The sequence below is a fragment of the Simochromis diagramma genome, unplaced genomic scaffold (assembly GCF_900408965.1).
Source record: "Simochromis diagramma unplaced genomic scaffold, fSimDia1.1 OVJJ01000596.1, whole genome shotgun sequence".
NCBI lineage: Eukaryota > Metazoa > Chordata > Actinopteri > Cichliformes > Cichlidae > Simochromis > Simochromis diagramma.
This window is the reverse complement of record NW_024387245.1, coordinates 23,283,262-23,305,268: the sequence shown is the minus strand read 5'-3', so window position 1 is coordinate 23,305,268 and position 22,007 is coordinate 23,283,262. Positions and strand designations below refer to the sequence as shown.

At 39.5% G+C, this 22,007-nt stretch overlaps 1 protein-coding gene across 3 annotated transcripts in view; it reads left to right on the top strand.

Moving 5' to 3' along the window:
* LOC120747473 (WD repeat-containing protein 7) overlaps positions 1 to 19,325 on the top strand; it is a 101,735-nt gene extending 82,410 nt beyond the window's left edge. For all 3 annotated transcript variants that reach the window (XM_040053373.1, XM_040053374.1, XM_040053372.1), the window contains 6 exons: positions 4,373 to 4,490; positions 4,603 to 4,752; positions 5,133 to 5,215; positions 5,581 to 5,680; positions 13,726 to 13,830; positions 16,079 to 19,325. In XM_040053373.1, the coding sequence (XP_039909307.1) occupies positions 4,373 to 4,490; positions 4,603 to 4,752; positions 5,133 to 5,215; positions 5,581 to 5,680; positions 13,726 to 13,830; positions 16,079 to 16,282 (760 nt within the window). In that variant the 3' untranslated portion in view covers positions 16,283 to 19,325. The remainder of the gene's footprint in view (positions 1 to 4,372; positions 4,491 to 4,602; positions 4,753 to 5,132; positions 5,216 to 5,580; positions 5,681 to 13,725; positions 13,831 to 16,078) is intronic.
* The last annotated feature ends 2,682 nt before the right edge of the window (positions 19,326 to 22,007 follow it).

The window sequence follows — 22,007 nt, the reverse complement described above, 5'->3', positions numbered from 1 at the left end:
TTTTACTTTGAGATTTCTACCATGATCAGCAATATGTACATTAAAGAGAAAAGCTTGGCATCTTTCCATACCCCCAAATAGTTTTATGCTAAAATTGTGTGGGATTGTTACAAACAAGATTTGACTGCAAGCTTTTTCTGCAGTATCTATTCTTGTGGCCCATGCACTATTGTATGGGTATCCTGATTAAAGCTTTTTCCACAGTGATTGTTGGATCTTTAAATTCTGTTCTCATTTGCACCATCTATAAGATCACTCTGAATTTAAGCCCGCTTTCATACTACATATCTACAGAGATATCACATTTATATAGAAAGTTTTCTAAAACTTTGAGGGTGTTTGAATCTCCACCCTGTCTCCATCCAATCAGAGACCACCACAGGGATAAATGCGTGTTTTCAATGTGTTTGTCTTGCAGGGACAAATACATCTTTTTACACTGTATTTTGTCTGTCTACAAGTTTTGAACGATTGCGTTTCTCATGCAGGGGTAAATGAATGCTTTGGCGATCTGTGTGTCATGCAGAGATAAGTACATGTTGTTGTCACCATGGATGTCAACTCATGAACCCTAAAGGGGAAAACAAAAATCTGGGAACTGCAGGTCACCATTACTGATCAGTTTTGATCTGTGGGTGTGTTTGTGCAAATTCCACCCAGACCTGAGATAAGGCTGTCAGAAACTCAGGAATATCATAAATATTATTCCAAAATGTCAAAAAAGAAATGAAAAAATTATAATTAACCACTGAAAAAGCCAGTGTCTGCTGTAAAGATTGCAAAGGTTGCCCTACTCTCCACCTCTCCACCATGCTCTCTGCAGTCTGTGGGTACATTTGCAGTCAGTAAACCATGCCTTTAAGCAGCTGAGAAAACCAGTTAGTCAGTCCATTTAGACCAACACAGTGATGCGTGACCAGCCCATGTCAGAGTTTATGTGAACGGGTCAGCACACGCCAGCTAACCCTCCACAGATTGGACACCGCCAAGCTTTTAAGCATCCATCTCTTATTTATTTATTTTTTTGGTCTAAAAATCTTTAAATCTATAAAAACTGTTACCTTTAGATTAAGCTGTTTTAAAAAAAAAAAAAAAAAAAAAAAAGGTTTAATAAATTGAACTTCTTTCCATTTAATTGAATTGTTTGCTGCCATTTATTCATTTTATCAATATTTTTTGGTTCTTGATGTTTATGAAAAGCTATGAATGATGACCAAAACATAACTCAAAACACTCCTTGTAGAACAGAAGAGACAGAGTGCGGACATGGCAAATGGACTGGTTCTTATATAGGGCTTTTTTGCTCTGCCTTCTCTACCTTTTATACAACGTGCCTGATTCAACCGTTCACATACCCATTCTTACAAGCACTTTTTTCTATGTTTTGTCTACATAAATGCTTTCTAACATTCTGTCTAACAGCTTGGAGTTAGTATGTTGCCCAAGGATATTTGGCATGCAGACTGGAGCTGCCAGCAGATTAATAGATGACCTGCTCTACATCCTGAGCTGATCAACATATTCACACAAATTCCCTGCAGCATACTTACTCAGTTATTACGGTAAACAAAGTAAACAAATCACCACCCCGGGATCTTATAGTGTCTTGAATCTGCATTCGTTTTAACTGTCGCCAAGGGGTGACACAAAAAGACTTCTGGTCTGGTACAAATCTGTTAAAATTACTCTCTGCCCAAACCTCTGTAAAATGTTTCCTACCTAATTTATGGGCTCAGTCGCTCAATTTTAGGTGATATTAAATAAAAAATATGAAATTCATTTTGTAACTGTCACTATACAGGATATGCTTAGCCAATCAGCTTGAAGCTCGCGCATCACTCCTCGAACCTGGTTTAAAAACAGCAAGATGGCAAGAATGAAAACACTGGTGGCTACATCCATCATTTGTACTGTCTATAGCGAGTCCTGTGGTCGGACCAAATGACTCTGAGAACTTCCACATGTTCAGCCCTACTTGTTAAGAACTGCAGAACGTTTAGAATAAATGCAAGAAGGGTTGCTCCTGAAAATTTAAAGGAATCATTTTGAATATAGCTGGGTGGTTGTTAATAAATCTGGACAGTTCAAAGTTAAATTCCAGTCACCCAACCCCAGTAAAAAGTAGGGTCATCAGTCTACATAGAAAAGGTCAAATGTGCATTAACTAGAGGCACATCTTGCAATTCAGAAACGATCCAGTAAATCAGTCTGTAAACAGTCCAGTTACCCCATCTGCAACTCAGTGAGAAAGCCAATCAGTAAGCCAGTGAGTCCCTGGAAGTCACTCAGCCATATACACACAGCGCTGGCTTCTTGCAGCGTGGATTCTGGTCATGTGACTGGAGTTATTCACTCCTCCCTCGCACACAAAAATCAATACTTCCAGTCCTCGCTCTGTGTGTGTGACTTGGTATCGACTGGATAATGTCAGCGTGATATTGGCTGTGAATGCAGTCATGTTGCCAGCTTCTCTCTCTCTCACACACACAGTAAGCCCTGAGTGTGTGTTTCATATCAGCACTGAAAGTTCATCACAGTCGAATCCTTTCTATCTGGACTCATTAATCCATTTCAGTACAACCACTTTAATGCTGAATTTTTGTTTTTATTTCATGGACAGTTGCTGGCTGCTAGTTTGGATGATGAAACACTCTTAAAATAGACCAATTTTAATATTTAATTTTATTTATTAATATTTTCTTGGGTTTAGTTTTGTTTCATGACTCTGTGTGTCTCTCTCTGTCTCCTGTGACTCTAATGGTAACCCAGATTATTTCATTACATGTGCTAAACGCTGGTTATTAACCTCAGCCGGTCTCGGCACAATTGGCCATTTGCACTCCTGCTGCCTTATATCAACACTGTGACTGTTTCCAATTACAGCTACCTCTCTGAATGAAATTAAACATTTCAATATTGCTGATATATTGCCGATATATTACCGGTATTAATTACGAGATCTGCGGCTGTGATGTGTAATCAGAGGAGATGAATCGTGCAACTCGCCCAGCCGTCCACCCATCACTCCCTCCCTCCCTCCCTCTCTCTCTCTCTCTCTCTCTCTCTCTCTCTCTCTCTCTCTCTCTCTCTCTCTCTCCCCCTCCATTTGTTAACAAGGTGGCCTCACTCGCCCTCGTAGTCTTTTTTTCTCTTACCATCATACACATACAGTCTCTGAGGGGTGTCTGTGTGTGTGTGTGTGTGTGTGTGTGTGTGTATGTGTGTCTAATTCCTGTTGCATTGTGGGAGTCCATTATGCTGTCGCCTGGTGAATGGCTCCCATTGACTTGGCCTTGACATTATAAGCTGCTGGCTAATCTCTTCACTCCATATATTTGTAAAACTCAATCTCGCCGTTGCTTTCCTCAGATTTGTCTTGTTTTCTTCCACTCGCCTAAAGTGGCTGATTGAAATGTCTAAGTCCCCCTTTAGATTTGTAAAATCTCTAAGAGATAAGCCTTGCATGGTTTTCTTATTGTCAACAAATCCCAGCAAAAGCACATAAAACAATAATGAGAATGTCCTGGGTTCAAATTTGGTGCTATGGCTTTTTTTAAGGCCTCATAACTTCATAATTACCAAAGATGGAAGATTCAATTTTCAGTGCTGGGAAACACACTTTGGCTCTGTTTAAAAACTGAAACCAAATCAATTTTACATTCATTCAAAGTGTCACAATTTACAAGCAAAAAAATTGCCTTCCATAGCCATCTTTTCAGCATCAATGTACTGCGATATGTTGTAGTATCAACAGCAAAAATCCCCTAATCTGTTGTCTATGAAGAATAAGAGGAACATAAACAGGTATTGGCAACCCAGATTGTTGTTTTCACTTTGGTAGATGGTTTGTTTAAAATGTGTATTCCTAAACAAGTATGCGAGTGAGTGATGGCAGTGGCTTGGTGAAATCGGTCCCAAATAAGGCCTTGCACCAAAAACCTCCTTGTGATCGCTTTTGTTAGCGGATTTCTGCAGTTGCCTGTAGTTTGGATGGAAGTTGCCAGCTTGTCTGCAAAAACTTGCCATCTACTCTCCAAGCATAAAACTGTAAAGTTATAGTTGCCCCTTTTAAAATGTGTTGGCTGCAGTAAGACATTTTGACCAGTTTCCCCTTGTGACTGGCAGCAACCTCCTGCAACCACTCACCAACCAATCAGGGATTACAAACCTTTCCCTAGCAACCGAGGGTTTCCGGGGTATGCTGCAGACCGCTGCAGGGCTTTGAGTTGGAGCTTTGCTAGTCAAACTCTGTTGTTACTGTTGTTTTGCATTAGTATTTTTTTGCATTAATTCTGTCTCTGTTAGTATTTTGTTTTTTTAAAACAGTAATTTCAAACATCTGAATGATACATTTTACTCCCTCGTTCTACAGTGTCACCATGGGTTTGCCCCTCAACCCTCCAGCAGATTCGGCCCGTTCAGCCCGTCACGCCCTCTCTCTTATTGCCACCGCCCGGCCGCCTGCCTTCATCACCACCATTGCAAAAGAGGTGTGTTTTCAGACTTCTTTACCAGCTGCTGAAACCAAAGCCATCTTATTAGGTACTCACCAACTGTTTTCCCTCTCCAGCTCTTATAAATATAAGTGTTATATCTTTTCAGGTTCATCGGCACAACGCTGCTCAGGCGAACTCTCAGTCACAGCAGAACATTCACACGACCACTCTGGCCAGAGCCAAGACAGAGATCCTGCGAGTGATCGACATCCTGATTGAGAAGATGCCTGGAGACGTCGTGGATCTTCTGGTTGAAGTAATTCGAACTATATTTGGGATCGATGAAAGATAACGTTCTCAAAAATCCCAGCAAAGGACACAAGCATAATATAATTCAATTAAGTATTTGACTTTACCAAAATAAAAAAGGAGCTCTTTTTACCCTTAGACAACTATTGTTATTAATGACGCCAGTGAAAGCTAGCATCATCCAAAACAGAAAAGACCTGAAAGTGCTGAATCAGAAGCTGCTGGCTAGTCAACCCCATGACTCAGGGTTGGATTTATAAACCAAACTAAAGGAGAGTCAGAGAAGATGATCTGTTCAGACCCTGGCAATAAAAAGTGTTTAATACATGGAAACAAGCTACATAGGTTAACTTCAACTACAATAAAAACTGTTCTCCTGATCCTTAGGTGATGGATATCATCATGTACTGTATTGAAGGTTCTCTGGTGAAGAAGAAAGGACTGCAGGAATGTTTCCCTGCTATTTGCAAGTAAGTTTGTCATCAGGTTCAACCCCAAGTAATATCTTCAAACTGGGAGGGGCTGGGAAAGGCGAGCTGGGCCCTGACTGCTGTGTCTGTGCCTGTTTCGGACATCAGCCTCAGTGCTGGTGGATTAACCAGATCAGTCTATATGCAAGAATATATTCATACATTAAGGTGTGTCAGCCTCAGTGTGCTATTAGTGTTTCCGTTTGTTTGTTTACATAAAAATTAACCTTGAGGCGGGGGTGGGGGTGAGCCCCCAGAATTGGACAAGAGGAAGAAAATGGATGAATGAAATCTTCCTTCATCGCTAAACATCTTCCCTTACACAGTGTTAAATGTTCATGTGTGTTTGCTGTCCACCTTTTTAGGTTCTACATGGTTGGTTACTGCGACCGCAGTCACCGCATCGCTGTCGGAGCTCGCCAAGGTTCAGTGGCCCTCTACGATGTCCGTACAGGGAAATGTCAGGTACATCGAAAAACCTAAACTGATCAGCTCAGCAGCTGTTTGATTACACCAGATGAAGGTTTTTACTCTGGACCCCAGCTTTACACATCCTTTCTTCCACCGCCTCCTTCACACAGATCATCTTCTTTTTCATTCATTTTCCCACTCTCATCCATCCATCCATCCCACTTTGTATTAATCCACCCCTGCATGTAGCCTTCACGGCCCAAGGCGTTCAACAGATTTCCAACCATAATTATGACTGCACGTGGAAAACCAGCTCTCTCCACAGATAGGTCTTTAGTACAGAGTGCAGGAGGCAAAGAGAGATTTCATCAATGATTAGAAAACCAAAAGGTTAATGTCTGGTATACAAAGTCCTTGAAGCAGGGGAAGGCGAGAAGGTAACCAAAACTCAGATATATTAACTAAACCCTAAGACATCTCAAAACTTAAGCACCATCATGTTTTCATCCTTTTATAATTAGAAAACACATGTGAGCAGGTAAACTGAGTGTTCAGTTTTTGTCTTTGGCTTTTGCACGCACTGATGTCATTATTTGGCCATATTTAAATCCATCTGAAACAGCAGATATGACAGAAAATTAAACATAATAGATGCCTTTAATCTCTGTTTGCTCATTATGTTGGAAAGTTTCCATCTGTTTGCAAACAGGATGCTTTAGCTCAAACTGGAGGAAATGAGGAGGAGCAGAAACAGTAGGTTTAAATGAGAGAGGAGGAGATAAGGAGGAGAGGAGTTTCATTTTTTCACCCCTCAGTAATTGATTAATGATGAAGCAATGACTCTCTTAATCATGTTTGTGTCTCGCGCGTGTGTGTGAGCTGCTGGTCTCCATGTTTGTGTGTATTTCTTGTATGAGCGGGTGTGTGTTGATAATTTGCTGTGTATTGATTTGCAGTAACCTGAGCAGTCTACTCTGGTGGAGGGGGTCATTTATATCTGATAACAGCACGGGCCTTTTCACCCAACATCTCATTTGATTGTGTGTGTGTGTGTGTGTGTGTGTGTGTGTGTGTGTGTGTGTGTGTGTGAGACAGGAGACAGGAGACATTTTGTGTGTGTTATTTGCAGTAATTAACTTTTAATAGATAATGGCTTTGTAGTAAGTGTGTGTCTCTCTCTGCTGGAACCATTACAGGTGTTTTATTTCAGGTGCAACATAAAGCTATTATCTTTATTAACACACTTACAGAAACCTCTATCAAGTGATGGGTAATTAATTCAGCCAGAAAAGAAGAATGTTTAAAGCTCACTATTTCTTAAATGGTCTTCCCACAGCTGTAATTAAAACCTGTACAGCAAGGCTTCTAGCTGCAGCAATGTTCCAGGCACCTAATATTAGTCGATTAAACAGTAGAGGAGTCTAAAAGTGAGCAAACACTCAGAAAACGGTTAAAATTAAGCGCAGGCTAATGGATGAGGTTAAACATTGGCCAGACAAATACTTTGGCTGTATTTAGGAGTCTTTTAAAAACCAGAATTAGCGTTTATAAATAACCAGCTCTTGAGTGTAACCAGTGGTTTGCACTTTGTTGTACACCCTCTTTATTTACATACTTGAGAACCTCCCATGATTCAGTAGCTTGGGAAGCCACCTTCTCTCTATGACTTCAGTCTCTCACATCATGGGGGAAGGATTTTGACCAACTTATCTTTACAACATTGCTTCAGTGCATTTAGGTTTGCAGGCATTGGTTTATGCACAATCCTAAGTAGAATATTTTGGTCTGTGGGGGAGTTCATGGATGACTCAATGACCGTAATCCACCCATTCACACACACATTCACACACTGGTGATGGCAAGCTACCAGTCAGGCGCACTGACAGAGGCGAGGCTGCCTGACACTGGCGCCACCGGGCCCTCTGACCACCACCAGTAGGCAACTGCTGAAGTGTCTTGCCCAAGGACACAACGACCGAGACTGTCGGAGCCGGGGCTCGAACCGGCAACCTTCCGATTACAAGACGAACTGCCACGATCGCCCCTCTTCTTCAACATCACCACTTTGTTTCGTCTGTCTAAGGGACATTGTTCCAGAAGTCTTGTGGTTTGTTCAGATGCAAGTACAACAACAATGATTTTTTTTTTTTGAGGAAAAAATCATTTAATTTGCAGTGCAGCGTGTCACTTATATCACCGAGCAGAGAAAACCTCTTTCACTTCTGAGGAAAAATATTTTTTTGTTGCAACTCTTTGACTGCAGAATAATACAAAACCGAAGTTTTCTGAACTACACTTTAGATTGTTTCACCAGACTCAGTTTAGAAAATCATGCACTCATAATAGTCAGCTTGCCACTGTCCATCCATCCATTCTCTTCCTCTTATCCTTATCGGGGTTGCAGGGGGGCTGTTCCAAGTTACACAAGTAAATTGCTGTGTACTCAAAAGGGGAGTTCAGAAACGGTGTGTTGCATCACCTCTAAGAATGTCAGCTGTCAGTTTGTGTTCATGACAACTTAAAATAATCATCACAATAGAGGCCAGCTTTGTCCTCCATGGGGCTAAATTTTTTTTAAATTTTAAAAATTTAACGCAGCAGCAGAAAGTTGTCAGATCTCTTTAGAGACTTCTGAATAAACGGCATCTCCTTGGAAAAATGGGAACATCTCGATTTCCAAGAATTTCAGAGGAGCTAAATTGTTTGACTTGTTTTAGTGTATCTAAAACAAAGTGAGAAGGAGGAGAGAAAGGAGAGACGACCGCTTTGAAATAGTGGAGGAGGCGAGAAATGGGGACCAGAAGAAAAGCAAAGACAGAGAGTAGAAGGAGATGAGAGGCAGTTTTTGTTCATAATCCATCTTTGCATGTGTGTGTGTGCAAGCGGGTGTGTGTGTGTGTCCAACCGTAGCTAGCTAGTCCCCGCATGACCATCTGCCACGGCTTTGATCAGCCTCCGTGAACAGCCCTTTGTCAGCAGCGTGTGTGTGTGTGTGTGTCTCCAGCTGCTTGCTTCTTTAACAGACTCTACTCAGTCTACTAATTGAACACAAAGAAACAATCTGAGTGATTTCGTACCTCTTTCTGCATCTGTTTCTCTCTAACAGCTGAAACCTGCAGCTGAAGGTGGCAGCGTAGCCAAAATTAACCTGAAGAATCGTCTCCCGCAATGCATGACATGATGAATTAATGTAAACTGTGTCCCTATTCTGGTGGTAATTGGGCTACTGTGATACCTACACCACATTCAGCTGCTATTTGCTGTTTAAAACACTCTATGAGGAATATGTTTTTAACTGCAGATGTTCCTGGAAACTAAATGCTAAAGTTATAAATGAGGGGAAAAATGAGTCTAAAAGTAAGAAGACGTACTCTGGTCATATAAATACTGTCTGTGCATTTAAGTGCTATTTGAAAGTATTAATCTAGTTCTTTGATAACCATATTGCATTTTAAATGGACGAGGATTTGGGTAGAAGCCTCAGTTAGATGTCAGTTTAATCCCACAGCCAATAAACAGCCACTCCTCTTATAATTCAAAGTACTGTTTCTACCTTTAAATTGTTACGATGTTCAACTTTAGTTAAAAATTTGAAAGATTTTAATTTCTGGTGTCAACTAGCGAGAGCAGTAACAGCTTCTAGTCCACCAGTCGCACGCACACTTGTTTTTCTAGCTGTACTTATTGTTGACAGGAGGAAGTTGGTTTTATTCCTGTAGCTGTCTTGGTCCTGGGTTGTTTTTTGTGTTGAGTTTTTTTGTCCACACATAACAACTTCTCACTATTATAATTCCCATCTGATGATAACATACGGGGTACTGCCCGTCCAAAACCCCCCCAAAAAACCCTCTCCTATTGGCTGACGTAATAGTTGTTCAGCAAGGGGGCGGGATCTACAAGCTGTCAGTCTTCGTCAGAGAAGATGGAATAATAAAATGGGGTGAAGCACCCATGTGATGCACACGCGCACATACACACACAGACACACACAGCCGAGCCCCAGGCGTCAGGTGTATTGGAGTACAGAGTGCTGTAAATGGTTTCAGTGTGCTTCACTGCGCTCTGATAGGCTGATTGATTTGGTAGGCAGTCCACTGTGAGAGAGAGAGAGAGAGAGAGAGAGACCACACACACACACACACACACACACACACAGATCATAATATATATGGAAGCATCAATGTTTAATCCATGTTATACAGTTTGTTTTCTACATTATTCTTTATTTCACCTTCTCGGTGTGAGGATCTGAGGAAGACAAAATAATTAAATGAAGTGATTAAAACTAACAGTGACCGTGAACCAAAGCGTGATGATCGCTGCTATGAGCAAGAAGGAAGGATGTCAGGCAGAGGAGCTAGTTCATGCATCCACAGTGAGGAAAAACAAAGATACCTCCTCAGTTTCTGACTTTTAGAGGGCATCTGAACAAAATGGCAGCTGCACATCAAATGAAACTGTCCCCACATAGCAATGTCAGAATCCTGTTTATTGTCAGGAACTCAAAAATTGTCTAAAGAAAACAAGAAAAACACCTGAATATAAGTAACTAGCTCTCATGTGTGTCTAAACCTAAATTTGTTCTGTTTTCTAAGCACAAGAGCTGGGAGACTGTGTAGTTGACTGATGAAGCCGATGGAGAAGAGCCCAAAACTCCAGTTCCTCTAATGCCCACCTGAAGCTCCAGACTTTAATTTTGAAATGTCCAACTTTACAGCAGAAATTAACAAAAAACTGCACGAGGGGTAGAATTTGTCTGCTAGACTTTACATCTGCAAATTTGAATCACTGAATTAGATATTTTGGAGCATTTTACCATTCTACTACATTCCCAGGTTGTCTTCTCTTGTTTTCATTGTGTGTTCTCCCATTACCTCACTTTATCAGCTAGGGCTGTGCGATATGATCAAAATCTCATATCCCGATATAAGACATTTATCGTCCCGACAACAATATATATCACGAAACTTTTACATTTTCTGTACATTCTGTGAATCTCAGGCAATCATCTCGACTCATCTTCACTGGCCATGCTGGTATTCTCTGTGCCTGCATCCACGTGGTGACTGTAAGCACCATTTATAGTTACTTCATGTTTTTATTTGAGGTAATTTGTTTGATCCATATTCTGAAATTTGATGTTTGAGAATAATGTATTTTGTTATCATTTCAGTTTATTTTGAAAAACCTTAACAGGATCTTTAGCTTTATAGTAAAAGGTTTATGTGGAAAATAAACAAGCGGACGTGGAGCCGCACGCTGGGTTTACCGTCGTTGTTGCTAACGACAACGCATAAAAACAGTCGCTAGTCCGTCTGTAGTGTGGTTATTTAAACATAAGAGAAAGAGAGAACTTTAAGAAATTAATATAATCACTACAGTGACCATCAAAAGGATGAAAAAATATTGCCATTAACAGTTTATTTTGCAACACCACGAAACAAATGTGCGTAATATGAAACGATAGATGCTTTCACATCATCTGATATATATATTGTTATATCGAACAGCTCTATTACCAGCAGTTTTAAAATCATGTTTCACGTCTATGCTGATGACACTACGTCTCTTTTAAATCTCACGAATTGGATAAGTAAGTTGTTTTAAAATTCAAATCAATGTCATTTTTATTTATATAGCACCAAATCACAACAGCAGTCACCTCAAGTCACTTTACATTGTAATGCCATTTTAAAATCTTGGTTCGTTCTTTTATGCCCTCACCAGGTGAGGCCCCCAACCTGCACTATGGAAATAATCCATTCATGTGGTCAGGTTCTCAGACAGGGGCTTTTTTGTGATTCCACTGAAAACTAAAGATGATTGGGTCTTCCAAACCTCAAAACTATGGACATCTTACCACTATCTTTTCACAACCTTGACTCCATGGTTGTCCTGTTCTTTGACCTCATCCTTGTCTGAACAGATTCATTTTAAACCCCCAGTTTAAAATAAATCTGTTGAGACAAGCAATTGCGGTAGTGTCTGTGTTTTGTGTTTTCCTGGGCATTTGGCTGTCTTTGTTTATTTACCTTTGTAAAAGCAGGTTGTGACTCTTCTTTGTCTCGAAAAGTACTTTGAAGACATAGTTTACTTATTGGTTTTGGATTAACATGACTGTGGGCATTTTGACTTAGAGCAACTGGATGTAGTTGTCATATTTCCCTCTCAGTGGCTTCAGTATCCTTTAGTTAGGGCTGATGATTGTTTGCAGACAAACCGCATTTACTCTGTTTTTGATCATTTTCCCTTTAAGGTGAGTAGTGACAGGAAATGAGATTTGGGATCTCTCCTAAGAGATAGAAAAATGGAGGGGAAAAGTAGAGATGAAGACAGACACTGAATGGGGGGAGGAGAGGGATGAAGGAAATAAAAATAATTCTGCTTTTCTCCCAGACAACACTGCTGGAATCTAATAGGGTTTGCCCTTTAAAGGGGAAAAAAAGGAGGGAGAGAACGAATTAGAAAGATGAGATTTTCATTTCATTGTGTTATTATTTTTTTTTAAGCTTTAATCGCCACACACTGGTTATTATTTCAGAGTCTGGGTGCCTGAGGCGACGCGTCTTAATCTCATCTGGAGGTGAGAGTTTGTAATCCCAGTCGCAAGCAAAGGCAGGCGGTGGGGGGGGGGGTGATTTCTTTTATTGCGTTACACACCCTGCATCTGGTGGGACAGTTTATTGTGTTACACGCAGCGGTATATTTTGTCCCCAGAGTTCTGGAGGCGAATGGCAGCATCTGTCGGACCAGAAGCTGCCACCCATCTGATGGAATTATCTCTGCCAAAGCGAACACGTGCTGTCGATGCAGAGTTTTTCTAAAATGCCTCAATGAAATTTCAACAAGGGCCAAAATTTGTTTTTCATTCAGGCTTCATCACAGAGCAGAGTTTATTGAACTGAACCTCCAGCCATCAGAAAGAGGAACTGTCTGGGAAATCGGGGCATGCTCTCATTTTAGCGGCTTTAAGTGATGATAGTGAGTGATGTGCTGCTGCCTGATAAAACACTGTGATACTGTAAAGTGGTATTTTGTTCTGGTCTGTTGTCAGTGTTATAAAACCCTCAATAAAAATGGCTTCCCATCATCACAGCAACAAACAGAGCAACAAGCTCTCGTCAGAAGAGGGTTAGACTTGTCAGAACTGTGCTTTTTATAGATGGCTATTTAAAGTGTAAAGCAGACAAATGTGGGGAATCAAAACCACAAACGTATTAATAAATAAGTAATAAAAGAGGTCTTTCTTTACCTGTTTGGTTGATAGGTTGCCTGCCTAATTGATTGGCTGTTTAGCTACATGCCTGCCTGCTTGTTTGGGTGGTTGCTTACGCACCTGGCTAGCTGGTTGACTGGTTACCCACCTTGTTGTTTGGTTGCATGGCTGCCTGGTTGACTGGTTGTTTCGTTGCTTGCCTGTTTGATTGCCTGGTTCCTGGTTTGATTGCCTTCCTATTTGTTTTATTGAATTCAAGAATTATTGGCTTAGTTTAGTTATCCACCTGGTTGGTTGGTTGCTTGCCTGGCTGGTTGTCCTCCTGGGTGGTTAGTTGATTGCCTACCTGTTTCTACTTTGGTTGGTTACCAGATGTATTGGTTGATTCGGATGCCTGTCTAATTGATTTGAGTGGTTTGTTTTTCTTAGATATTAATTCATAAAACATGACAAAGATTGAGTAATTTTATTTTCTTTTGAATTTACATTTAAGTTTTCTTGTGTTTATTTACTTTACACTTTCCCCTAATTTATTTTTGTTTTAAATGTTTAACCAGTTGGTGGAAAGTTAATCCCATAGCACAGTTTGAATTAGACCACCTCATTTGTCTTCTGAGTAAAGTACTTGTGGTAAATGTTAAAGAGTAAATATTTTAACAGGCTGATTTCTGCATGTTGACACCATCAACACACAGTTTATGACTCCTGGAGTTTTAAATGAAGTTTGCATAAGTTTTTCATTTAACAGTTACTAGTAAAAAGAGAAACGAGCATTGATGCTCTGTTTTTATGTTTTCCATCTACGGCATGTTTTTTATTCACTTTATTTTATTCTTCATTTGTTTTTAATGAGTTTGTTTTATCCCCTATTGTTCCTCTGTAGAACATTCATGGTCACAAAGGTCCAATCACAGCGGTATCATTCGCCCCTGATGGCCGTTATCTGGCAACCTACTCCAGCGCTGACAGCCATATCTCCTTCTGGCAGGTAAGACTCACCCATACAGACACATACAAACTGTCTTAATGCAATCCTTCTGAAGTCGTTAACTATTTTGTGGTAAGACTGTATAGAGTCAGATTTACAAAGGTGAGTTTGTTTCTGATGTAATAAACATGGACTTGGGTTTGTGGTTTGATATGAACTTCCAGTATATTTAAAGCAGATTTAAAGCTTTATGTGAAGGGCAACCTTTTTTGCACATTTCCAGCCTTGTCTTTTTATTCAAGCAAAAAAACGTTACACAAAACTAAAGAAATAGATTAGATAAAATAGATAAAAGAAAGGATGTAGTTTATGCAGTGCAAGAAATTAGACTGACCCTTTTTTAAAAGCAAAAAGCTGCACAAAGTTTATTCTATGAGACAAGAGAATAACTTATTTCTAGATTAATATTTATATTATAAATCGGGGGAAAAAACAATAGCTAAGGATTTCTTTAGTATATATACAGTGGAATAAATGCTGAGCCCTCCTTTAGACTCCTCCCTGCAGGTATCTTAAAGTTTACATGAAATCTGCCAAGTGTAAAGAGCTATCAGTTTATCAGCATGCAAACAGTTTCAGATTTCACTTTTTTTCAGTTGTGCTTTCACTGTTAAAGACAAACCAGCGGTGGAATTGAACAAATTAAAAAAAAAATACTGTCCAGTTGGCTGCTTTCAGTCATGGCTGTTCTGTACAGTGGGTTAAAAACATAAAAAACTGAATTTAGATATTTTCATTTACACGTTTACTTTTAATTCCACTGTATCTACACAAACTAAAAAATTAACTTGAAAATAAAAGTCTTAACACATAAAGCATCTAAATAAACTATAACAAACTCAGATAACCGATCAGGCTCTTCTCTTCTTCCAGGAACCGTTATTTTGAATGAAAGGTCTTTACGACCTCTGACACAGATGTCCACACACACACACACACACACACACACACACACACACACACACACACACACACACACACACACACACACACACACACACACACACACACACACACACGTTAATGGCATTACTGTAAGCATAAACCACTGTAAGCGCGCCGGCAAGACGGCTGCTGTGGTAATGAGCTGGCAGACGCTCTGTCGGGGCTTGTGTGTGTGTGTGTGTATGTGTGTCAGGCAGTGTAGTCTTGGTTTCCACTCGCTGTGTATTTCCTACATAGACACACTCTGGGGTTAAACTCCAGGTTTTCCCTCTGAGACGTCTTCACAGGGTTCAGCAGAAACTGATGATCATCAGATGTTCAATAACTAATTTTTCTTTGCAGTTTTTGTCAAAATGAGGGAGGAGATATCAGCTCTCAGTAGAAGGAGAAGGCAGTGTTTCTTACACAGACTTCACATGAGCGCATGAGTGGGACGTTCAGGTTTATTAATGGCTGTCTGAGAATGACACCATTCCCTTGCTTTTATTTTGAAAATACAGGCAATACTGACCAGCTAGCCCGGCTCTTCCTGCCTTGTGTTTTATCAGTTACCTGCTGCTCCATAAAATCTTTCTTTAAATTGTATTTAACCAGAAAGTGATGCTTGAATAATACGCAGAAAACCAAGACTATGACAAAAAAGGCTCACAGAAATAGTTATAAAGTGGGTTTTCATTTTCCAGAAATGAAACTGTGAGATCAAAAATCTCTTTTAAAAGAGTACCCATGGATGAAGGTGGACCAATCCAGTCTACTGTGGATGGCTTTGCAAACTGCAAAAGTTGCAGAAAAGTCATTAATGATTCCATCTCACCAATAGCTGCATTTGCACTTACGTTAAAAACAAAGATAGCTTACTACCCATTGGTTTTACTGATTTGGCCCATCTGAGATCAACTTGGGGTGGTATGTATGTTCCCCAGGAACTAAAATTAATTTAACATACCTGACCTGCTCCAATACTGAAAAAACATCCATACAGCCAAACTTCAAACCCCCCAGGCTGGTTGAGCAATAAACTGGTTAAAATCCTCCAGGTTGCTAGTGACCTGTTTAGTGTTTGGGAAGTGCAAGTATCATAGTGATTCTCCCTGTTTTAGTCCACCAACTTTACTTTATCCAAGAAACTTGAATTGAAAGCATCTTCTAGCTTCTAGTTTATAAAACTCTGCTTGTTTAGCACATTGCTAAAAATGAAACTTAACCCTAAACTGGTCACCTATGAACACCTGGCAAATGTTAAAAGGCTTTGATTGATAGATAAGGTGAATGTGTGGCTTCATGTGTTGTTGGTCCTCCTCAGATGAACACCAGTCTGCTGGGCAGCATCGGAATGCTGAACTCTGCTCCTCAGCTTCGCTGCATCAAGACGTACCAGGTTCCTCCGGTCCAGCCGGCCTCCCCAGGCTCCCAGAACCACCTGAAGCTTGCCCGTCTCATCTGGACCTCCAACCGCAATGTCATCCTGATGGCCCATGACGGCAAGGAGCATCGCTTCATGGTCTAAATCCAAGCTGTATTTACTACTGACAGACCTGGGCCTGGTAGGAGGTTTTTCCTTTGAAGCAGACTCTAGAAAGCTACACTCTGGATTTATTTGGTGGTAATTTTGGTATTTGCAGTTCAGATGATATTTTAGTGGCCAAGTCTTAGAGTTAAGAGATTTGAAGTATGATCAAAACTGATAGTTGAGGTCAAAATCTGAAGGAATGATAAAAGCCCAGCTCAGGCCCAGGTTTGGACCAGATTCATGTTCTCATTTTATCTCCTGCAGTAATCATTGTAAGGAAAGTGACTGTGTGATATCTTTATAGGCCGTGATAGAAGCCTTGTTTACATGATTTGCATTGATGTATTTTTAATCATTTACTTTGCCATTCCTATTTATTTGCCGTTGATGCTGGATGTCACAGACCCTCCAAACCTTTGCTGTTAATTTAAGTCTCCTTTTTCATTTTTTCATTTTTTTTAAATTTTATTTCAGTTCCAGTAATTGGATCACTTGATTATTAAATGTTTTCTATGTATGGGAGGTATTTACTTTGGTGATTAAACTTTGATTAAAATGTGTATTTTGGGGGGTAGAAAATGGTGAAAGGAATTAGTTTGACCTCTGGCCGTAGGTACGCTCCGACCTCTGTAAGACCAGTACATGCATTTCACCTTTCAAGCTGCACAAATGTGCATGTGCGCATGTGTGAGTATTTTTGTGACACCTTGGAAGCTTTTGAAACCTCTCTGGCTTCACACAGAAGTGTTTGTGTGTGTGTCTGCACCCAAGTGTATTTTCACTGTTAAACACACATTCTCACTTCAGACTGCTCGTCCTGAAAGTCCCATTAAAGCTTTGGAGGTTGGAGGTGTAGCTGCTCTTACTGCAGATATGTAAAAGGAGACAAATTAATGCTATTTTGGTCACCTTTAAATTTAAATTAAGTTAGATACATCATCAGTGGTTACCAGTAATGGGTTTTTTTTTTTAATGGGAAAGCTCAGTTTAGTTCCCAATGTTTGGTCATTTTTAAGAAAAAAAATCATATTTCTTGTGTTTGTTAATTTCACTTGTCGCATGAACGTTTACCCCTCGTTTTGTATGTCAACTGGTTCTTAGCTGGCTGATCCTCAGCCTTCAGCACCTTCATAAAGCAAAATATTCACTTTTTGGTCTAAAATATCTAATGAAATTCTTCTATTTCCACCTCTTCATATTATTTTTTTATTCTTCCAGTGAAATCATTCCTATCACTTCCACAAAGTTTCTCTGGACTTTGTTTCTCTTATCAAAGGCTAAAAATTCTGGAGGTTAATACATTTAAAACAAAAGTTTTAAAAAACTCCTTTTTTCCCACTGGATTGTTTCTTTGCAGAGGGCAACACTGTATATTTGGCAGTTGCACGTGAAATCATCATCGTCCTCTTCTTGCAATTCACATCTGACTTTTGAAATATATCTATGACTATAAATGTGTCCATATTCAGCCAACATATCCTCAGAGCCATTGTGCAATGTATGTAGGCTGTTCATGTTGTATAGTGATCTGAGCATCTGTCCTGTTTTGTATGTATTGTGGCTAATGTGGCGAATTTCCACTTTTCCAGTTCACAATTTCCAGTCCATTTTCAAGCCTCTGCCAGCAGTTTTTTTTTTTTGTTTGTTTTTAAACCACAAATCACTTCTTTTGGAAAATGTGCTTTTCCTATTGGTTAACAAGAAGGACCAAATTTATTTAGGATAAGTTAAAAGAGCCAAAATGGAAAAGTCGTCTTATGACACTAAAAATACATGATGCAGAGATACATTTATATTTAAAATGCTGCTATCATTCTAGATTTACCTTGTTTGCCCCAAGCCAAGTACAACCATCACCTCTTAGGAGGAAGATGATGAAATTTAAAAATAGCAAACTAGCAGAAGTTGCACATTCTGCAGGGGGATAAACAAACTCTACAGTGTTGGTACATTACATCGATGTTAGGGGTGCTTAGAGATGCAACAAAGGACATTTCCAACGGCAAAATTTTACCATCAGGTTTTTGAGCTCTGTTCTTTGTGGTTGATGACACATTTTTGCACATTATTACTTTAAAAAAAATTTAACTGTTTTAGTACTCAGAGTTTTATTCAGAAAGTGAATTCTATCTATATATAAATATATATATGCAAGTATATTTATAGTGTTTTCTGTCAGTTGTACCGGGCTTAGATTTTTGTGACTCTTGCAAAATGCTCAAACTTGCTTTGCTTCTATTTTCTCCACTCGTCATTCTCCTCTCTCCAGCTCCTGTCAGTTTCATTAGTGCAGTCAGAAAGCTTCTAACACCGATACACACCTGTAAACCCGGGCGTGTCAAAGCTTTTCACAAGTTCCTCCAGCATTTCGTCAGACGGCTTCTTTTTGAAAACACGCACACACAAACAGTCCACCAGGTCCTGACAGCTTTGAGATCTTAATCTTTCGTTTTCTCCAGCACACTTAACAGTTTGAAAAAATATGTTTTTGGCAGCCTCTCGAGGGAGGAAGGGTGAGGAAAAATGAAGGGGGGCAGAGAGGAAGAGCTGAGGAGTAAATAACAAGTGAGGAAGATCTGGTCATCCAGCCAGAAAAAGAGGTTCTGCTGTGAAGGTAGTGAACCAAAATGGTTAGAACCTACTGGGGATTTTTCTTTTTTAAACACACGAGGTACATTTGCTGGAAATATCCAAACTGGAGATGGTAAAAATCATCTTTACCCAGCTGTTTACAACAAAGTGAAGCAGTCTTGTTACTTTAATATAGAAACTCTCCCATTTTCTGCTTATATTTTCTTCTTCTTGTACAGCCGAACACCTGCTTTCTTACTTGCAGTCTACACTAAACGAAATCGGTGTTTCTTACTCATTTTAGTTTGATTGTATTTATTGTTTACAGAGTGTTTAAGAGTGTGTGATGTATTGCATGTATGAGCTTAACAGAACAGGTTGATTCTACTGTGCATCCTATAAATCTGCTGTGTAAAACTGTGTTGTCATCATGTCCAATAAAGATGAAAATGTGACTGTGGTGGTCAAATGATGCATCTGTTTTATTCTCTACACTCGGATCTTTCTTTCCAAATGATCATGGCAACTTTTATTAACCAAAAACTCCTGACATGTTATTAGGGAAAGACTTGATGATGGAGTCATCCATCTTTCACGTATACCTATCAGGGTCGGGGACTGGAGCCTACAGGTTTGCTTGCATTTCTGTTCATATTACCACACACCTCTGATTAAAACACCTTTAAAAATTACTATATTTTATATTTCTCTCTATCTGCTCCTTTGAAAAACTTGATTATTAACAAAAATTTCCACCAGAACCCGTCAGAATCACCAGATATACAGGACTGTACAGGACTGCCTCATTTCTTTATATTTTGCTTTCAAGAAGCAATTTTTAAAGTGGTCTTCAGCAATAATTCTCTTTCTGAATATCTGGAGGCTTTTCTTTTGGGCATTGCTATCATCTTCACTCATTTTCAGTTGAGTCCTTGTATTTGACCATTTTCAGAGAAATGTCTGTTTTTAGTTGTTTGTCCAGCCACTTATCACTGACCTATGAATCATATTCAAGTATAAAAAGTTGTTCAACCGGAGGGATAAACCAATGTTGTGTCTAACAGACAACTTGGCAAATAATCAATTTCCAATTGTACCTTTAGACACTTTGTTACTAGCAGCCTGTCAGTAAAACACATAATTTGTGCAAATGGTAACAGCTTGAGAAGCATAAAATTGTATTTTTGCACCTTTAAGGTGATTCTCAAAAAGCTATTAGCCAAAAACTTGACGTATCTGGACAAGTGAAGGATGAGAGGAATGGCAAAAAAAACCCCCTAAAAATCTACCTGCATCAATTGTCTGTGTCATTGTTTGGAGCAACACTTCAGCCAGTGTTGTTAGGGATTTTATCAAAACCTGATGGAATTACAAATGTGGAAAAGTACTTTCAGACTTGTATGAACCGTGATAGCTAAGCATCTGATTGGCAACATCTTCATGTATCACCTTCATTTATCATTTGTCAAACACACTGTTAATGCAGTAAAAGGATAGACCCCCCCCCCCAACAATGTTATCATGGATTGGTCTCCCCAGAGCCCAGATCTCACCACTATTGAAGAAGAATGGGATCATGTTGATCATCATCTACTAAAGGAATTATTAACTTTTGTGCACAAACTCCTCTAACTCCTAACTCCTCTGCATCACCCATGTTGCCCAAGGTGCTCAGTAAGAGTATTTATCTATTAAAATAATAAATCACACTCTTAATCTTTTGTTTTCTTTGGCATACTTAACAGTTTGAGAAAATATGTATTTGGCAGCCTCTCAAGGGAACAGAGCTAATGCTAGCTGTAACAAACACACAGATGGCAACTGATCTCAGATCTGTGACAGTAGAGTCAGGAGCAGCTTGTCTATCATATTTTCCTTCCTTCAGTTTCCCATCACAGACCAGAGGTTTATCCACAATACACAACCAGAGGAAGCTGCTTCCCTCTCAGCTTATGCAGCTCCACCAGTAGTTTATGGGACACACAAGCAGAGTTAAGCCTGCTTCAAGAGACAATAACCAGTTGTAGCCACAAGATGGCAGCAATTTACAGGATGGATGCAAAAAACACTGATTTTAAAGTGAAAATGTATAGCTGTAAGATGCAGAATATTTGCTTTACAGTAATCGACAAATATGGTCAGCTAGCTTTAACTTACTTAGGCTACATATCTGCCACTTGTGGGGTTTTCTAAGGTTAAGCAGAGTCCCTTTAACTTAATGTAATATATATAAATTAACATTCATCTTTGCATTAAAGATACTGAAATATTTATGCATCTTGTCTCTTTCTGTCATTAAACAAATTTATTTTAATGAGGAGGTGAACACACATACACACACCATGATGAGCTCAGGGAAGACCTGCCTAACAAGTTTCCGATCACAGACAAGCAGATCGATCTCCCTCTGATCTCTGACAGTTTCTGTTTCCATCTTTTGGACTTCCAAACTCTTTTTTTCATCTCATCTACACTAAAAACATGAAGTCTGTTCATAATTTAAACGTGAAAAATGATTAAAATTGAAGTTCTGCTTGTAAAAGTTAAGCGTGTGCTCAGTAATTCACTTTTAACTATTAAAAATGAACAGGGAGACAGTAAATACTGAAATCAAATGAGCTTTCTATGAAACATTTAGAAATGCTACACAGAGATATACAACCACCACAAAGGCACCCAGAAGTACCACAGAGACTTGAGACCCCAAAAAGAGATTTGGAAACCACCACTTAGAATGATTATTTAGACATTTAGAACCACCACAAAGACTCAAGGTTAGGTTATATGCAATAGTGCATAACTAGAGCCTCACGGACTAAGATATTACAATATTCTGTATAAAATATGGACATCCTGCCTGTGTGTTTCTCCCTCTGGTCATTTCTCAGGCTATAGATCAAACCTCCAGGTGGCTTTGACCTTTGACCTTGAGTCCTTCATCAGAAACCCGACCATTTATCACAGAGCGTCTTTCTTTGCTCCTCCTTCCCTGGTTTCTCACTCCAACTGTCTGATCAGTTTCTTACTGAACACAATGTATTGATGGTATTGATCAGGAGCGTGTCTATTTAGGGGATGAAAACCAGCTCAGGAAGAAGAGATTCCTCATCAACCATACAGACTTAAAACCTAAAATAAATAAATGAAGCAG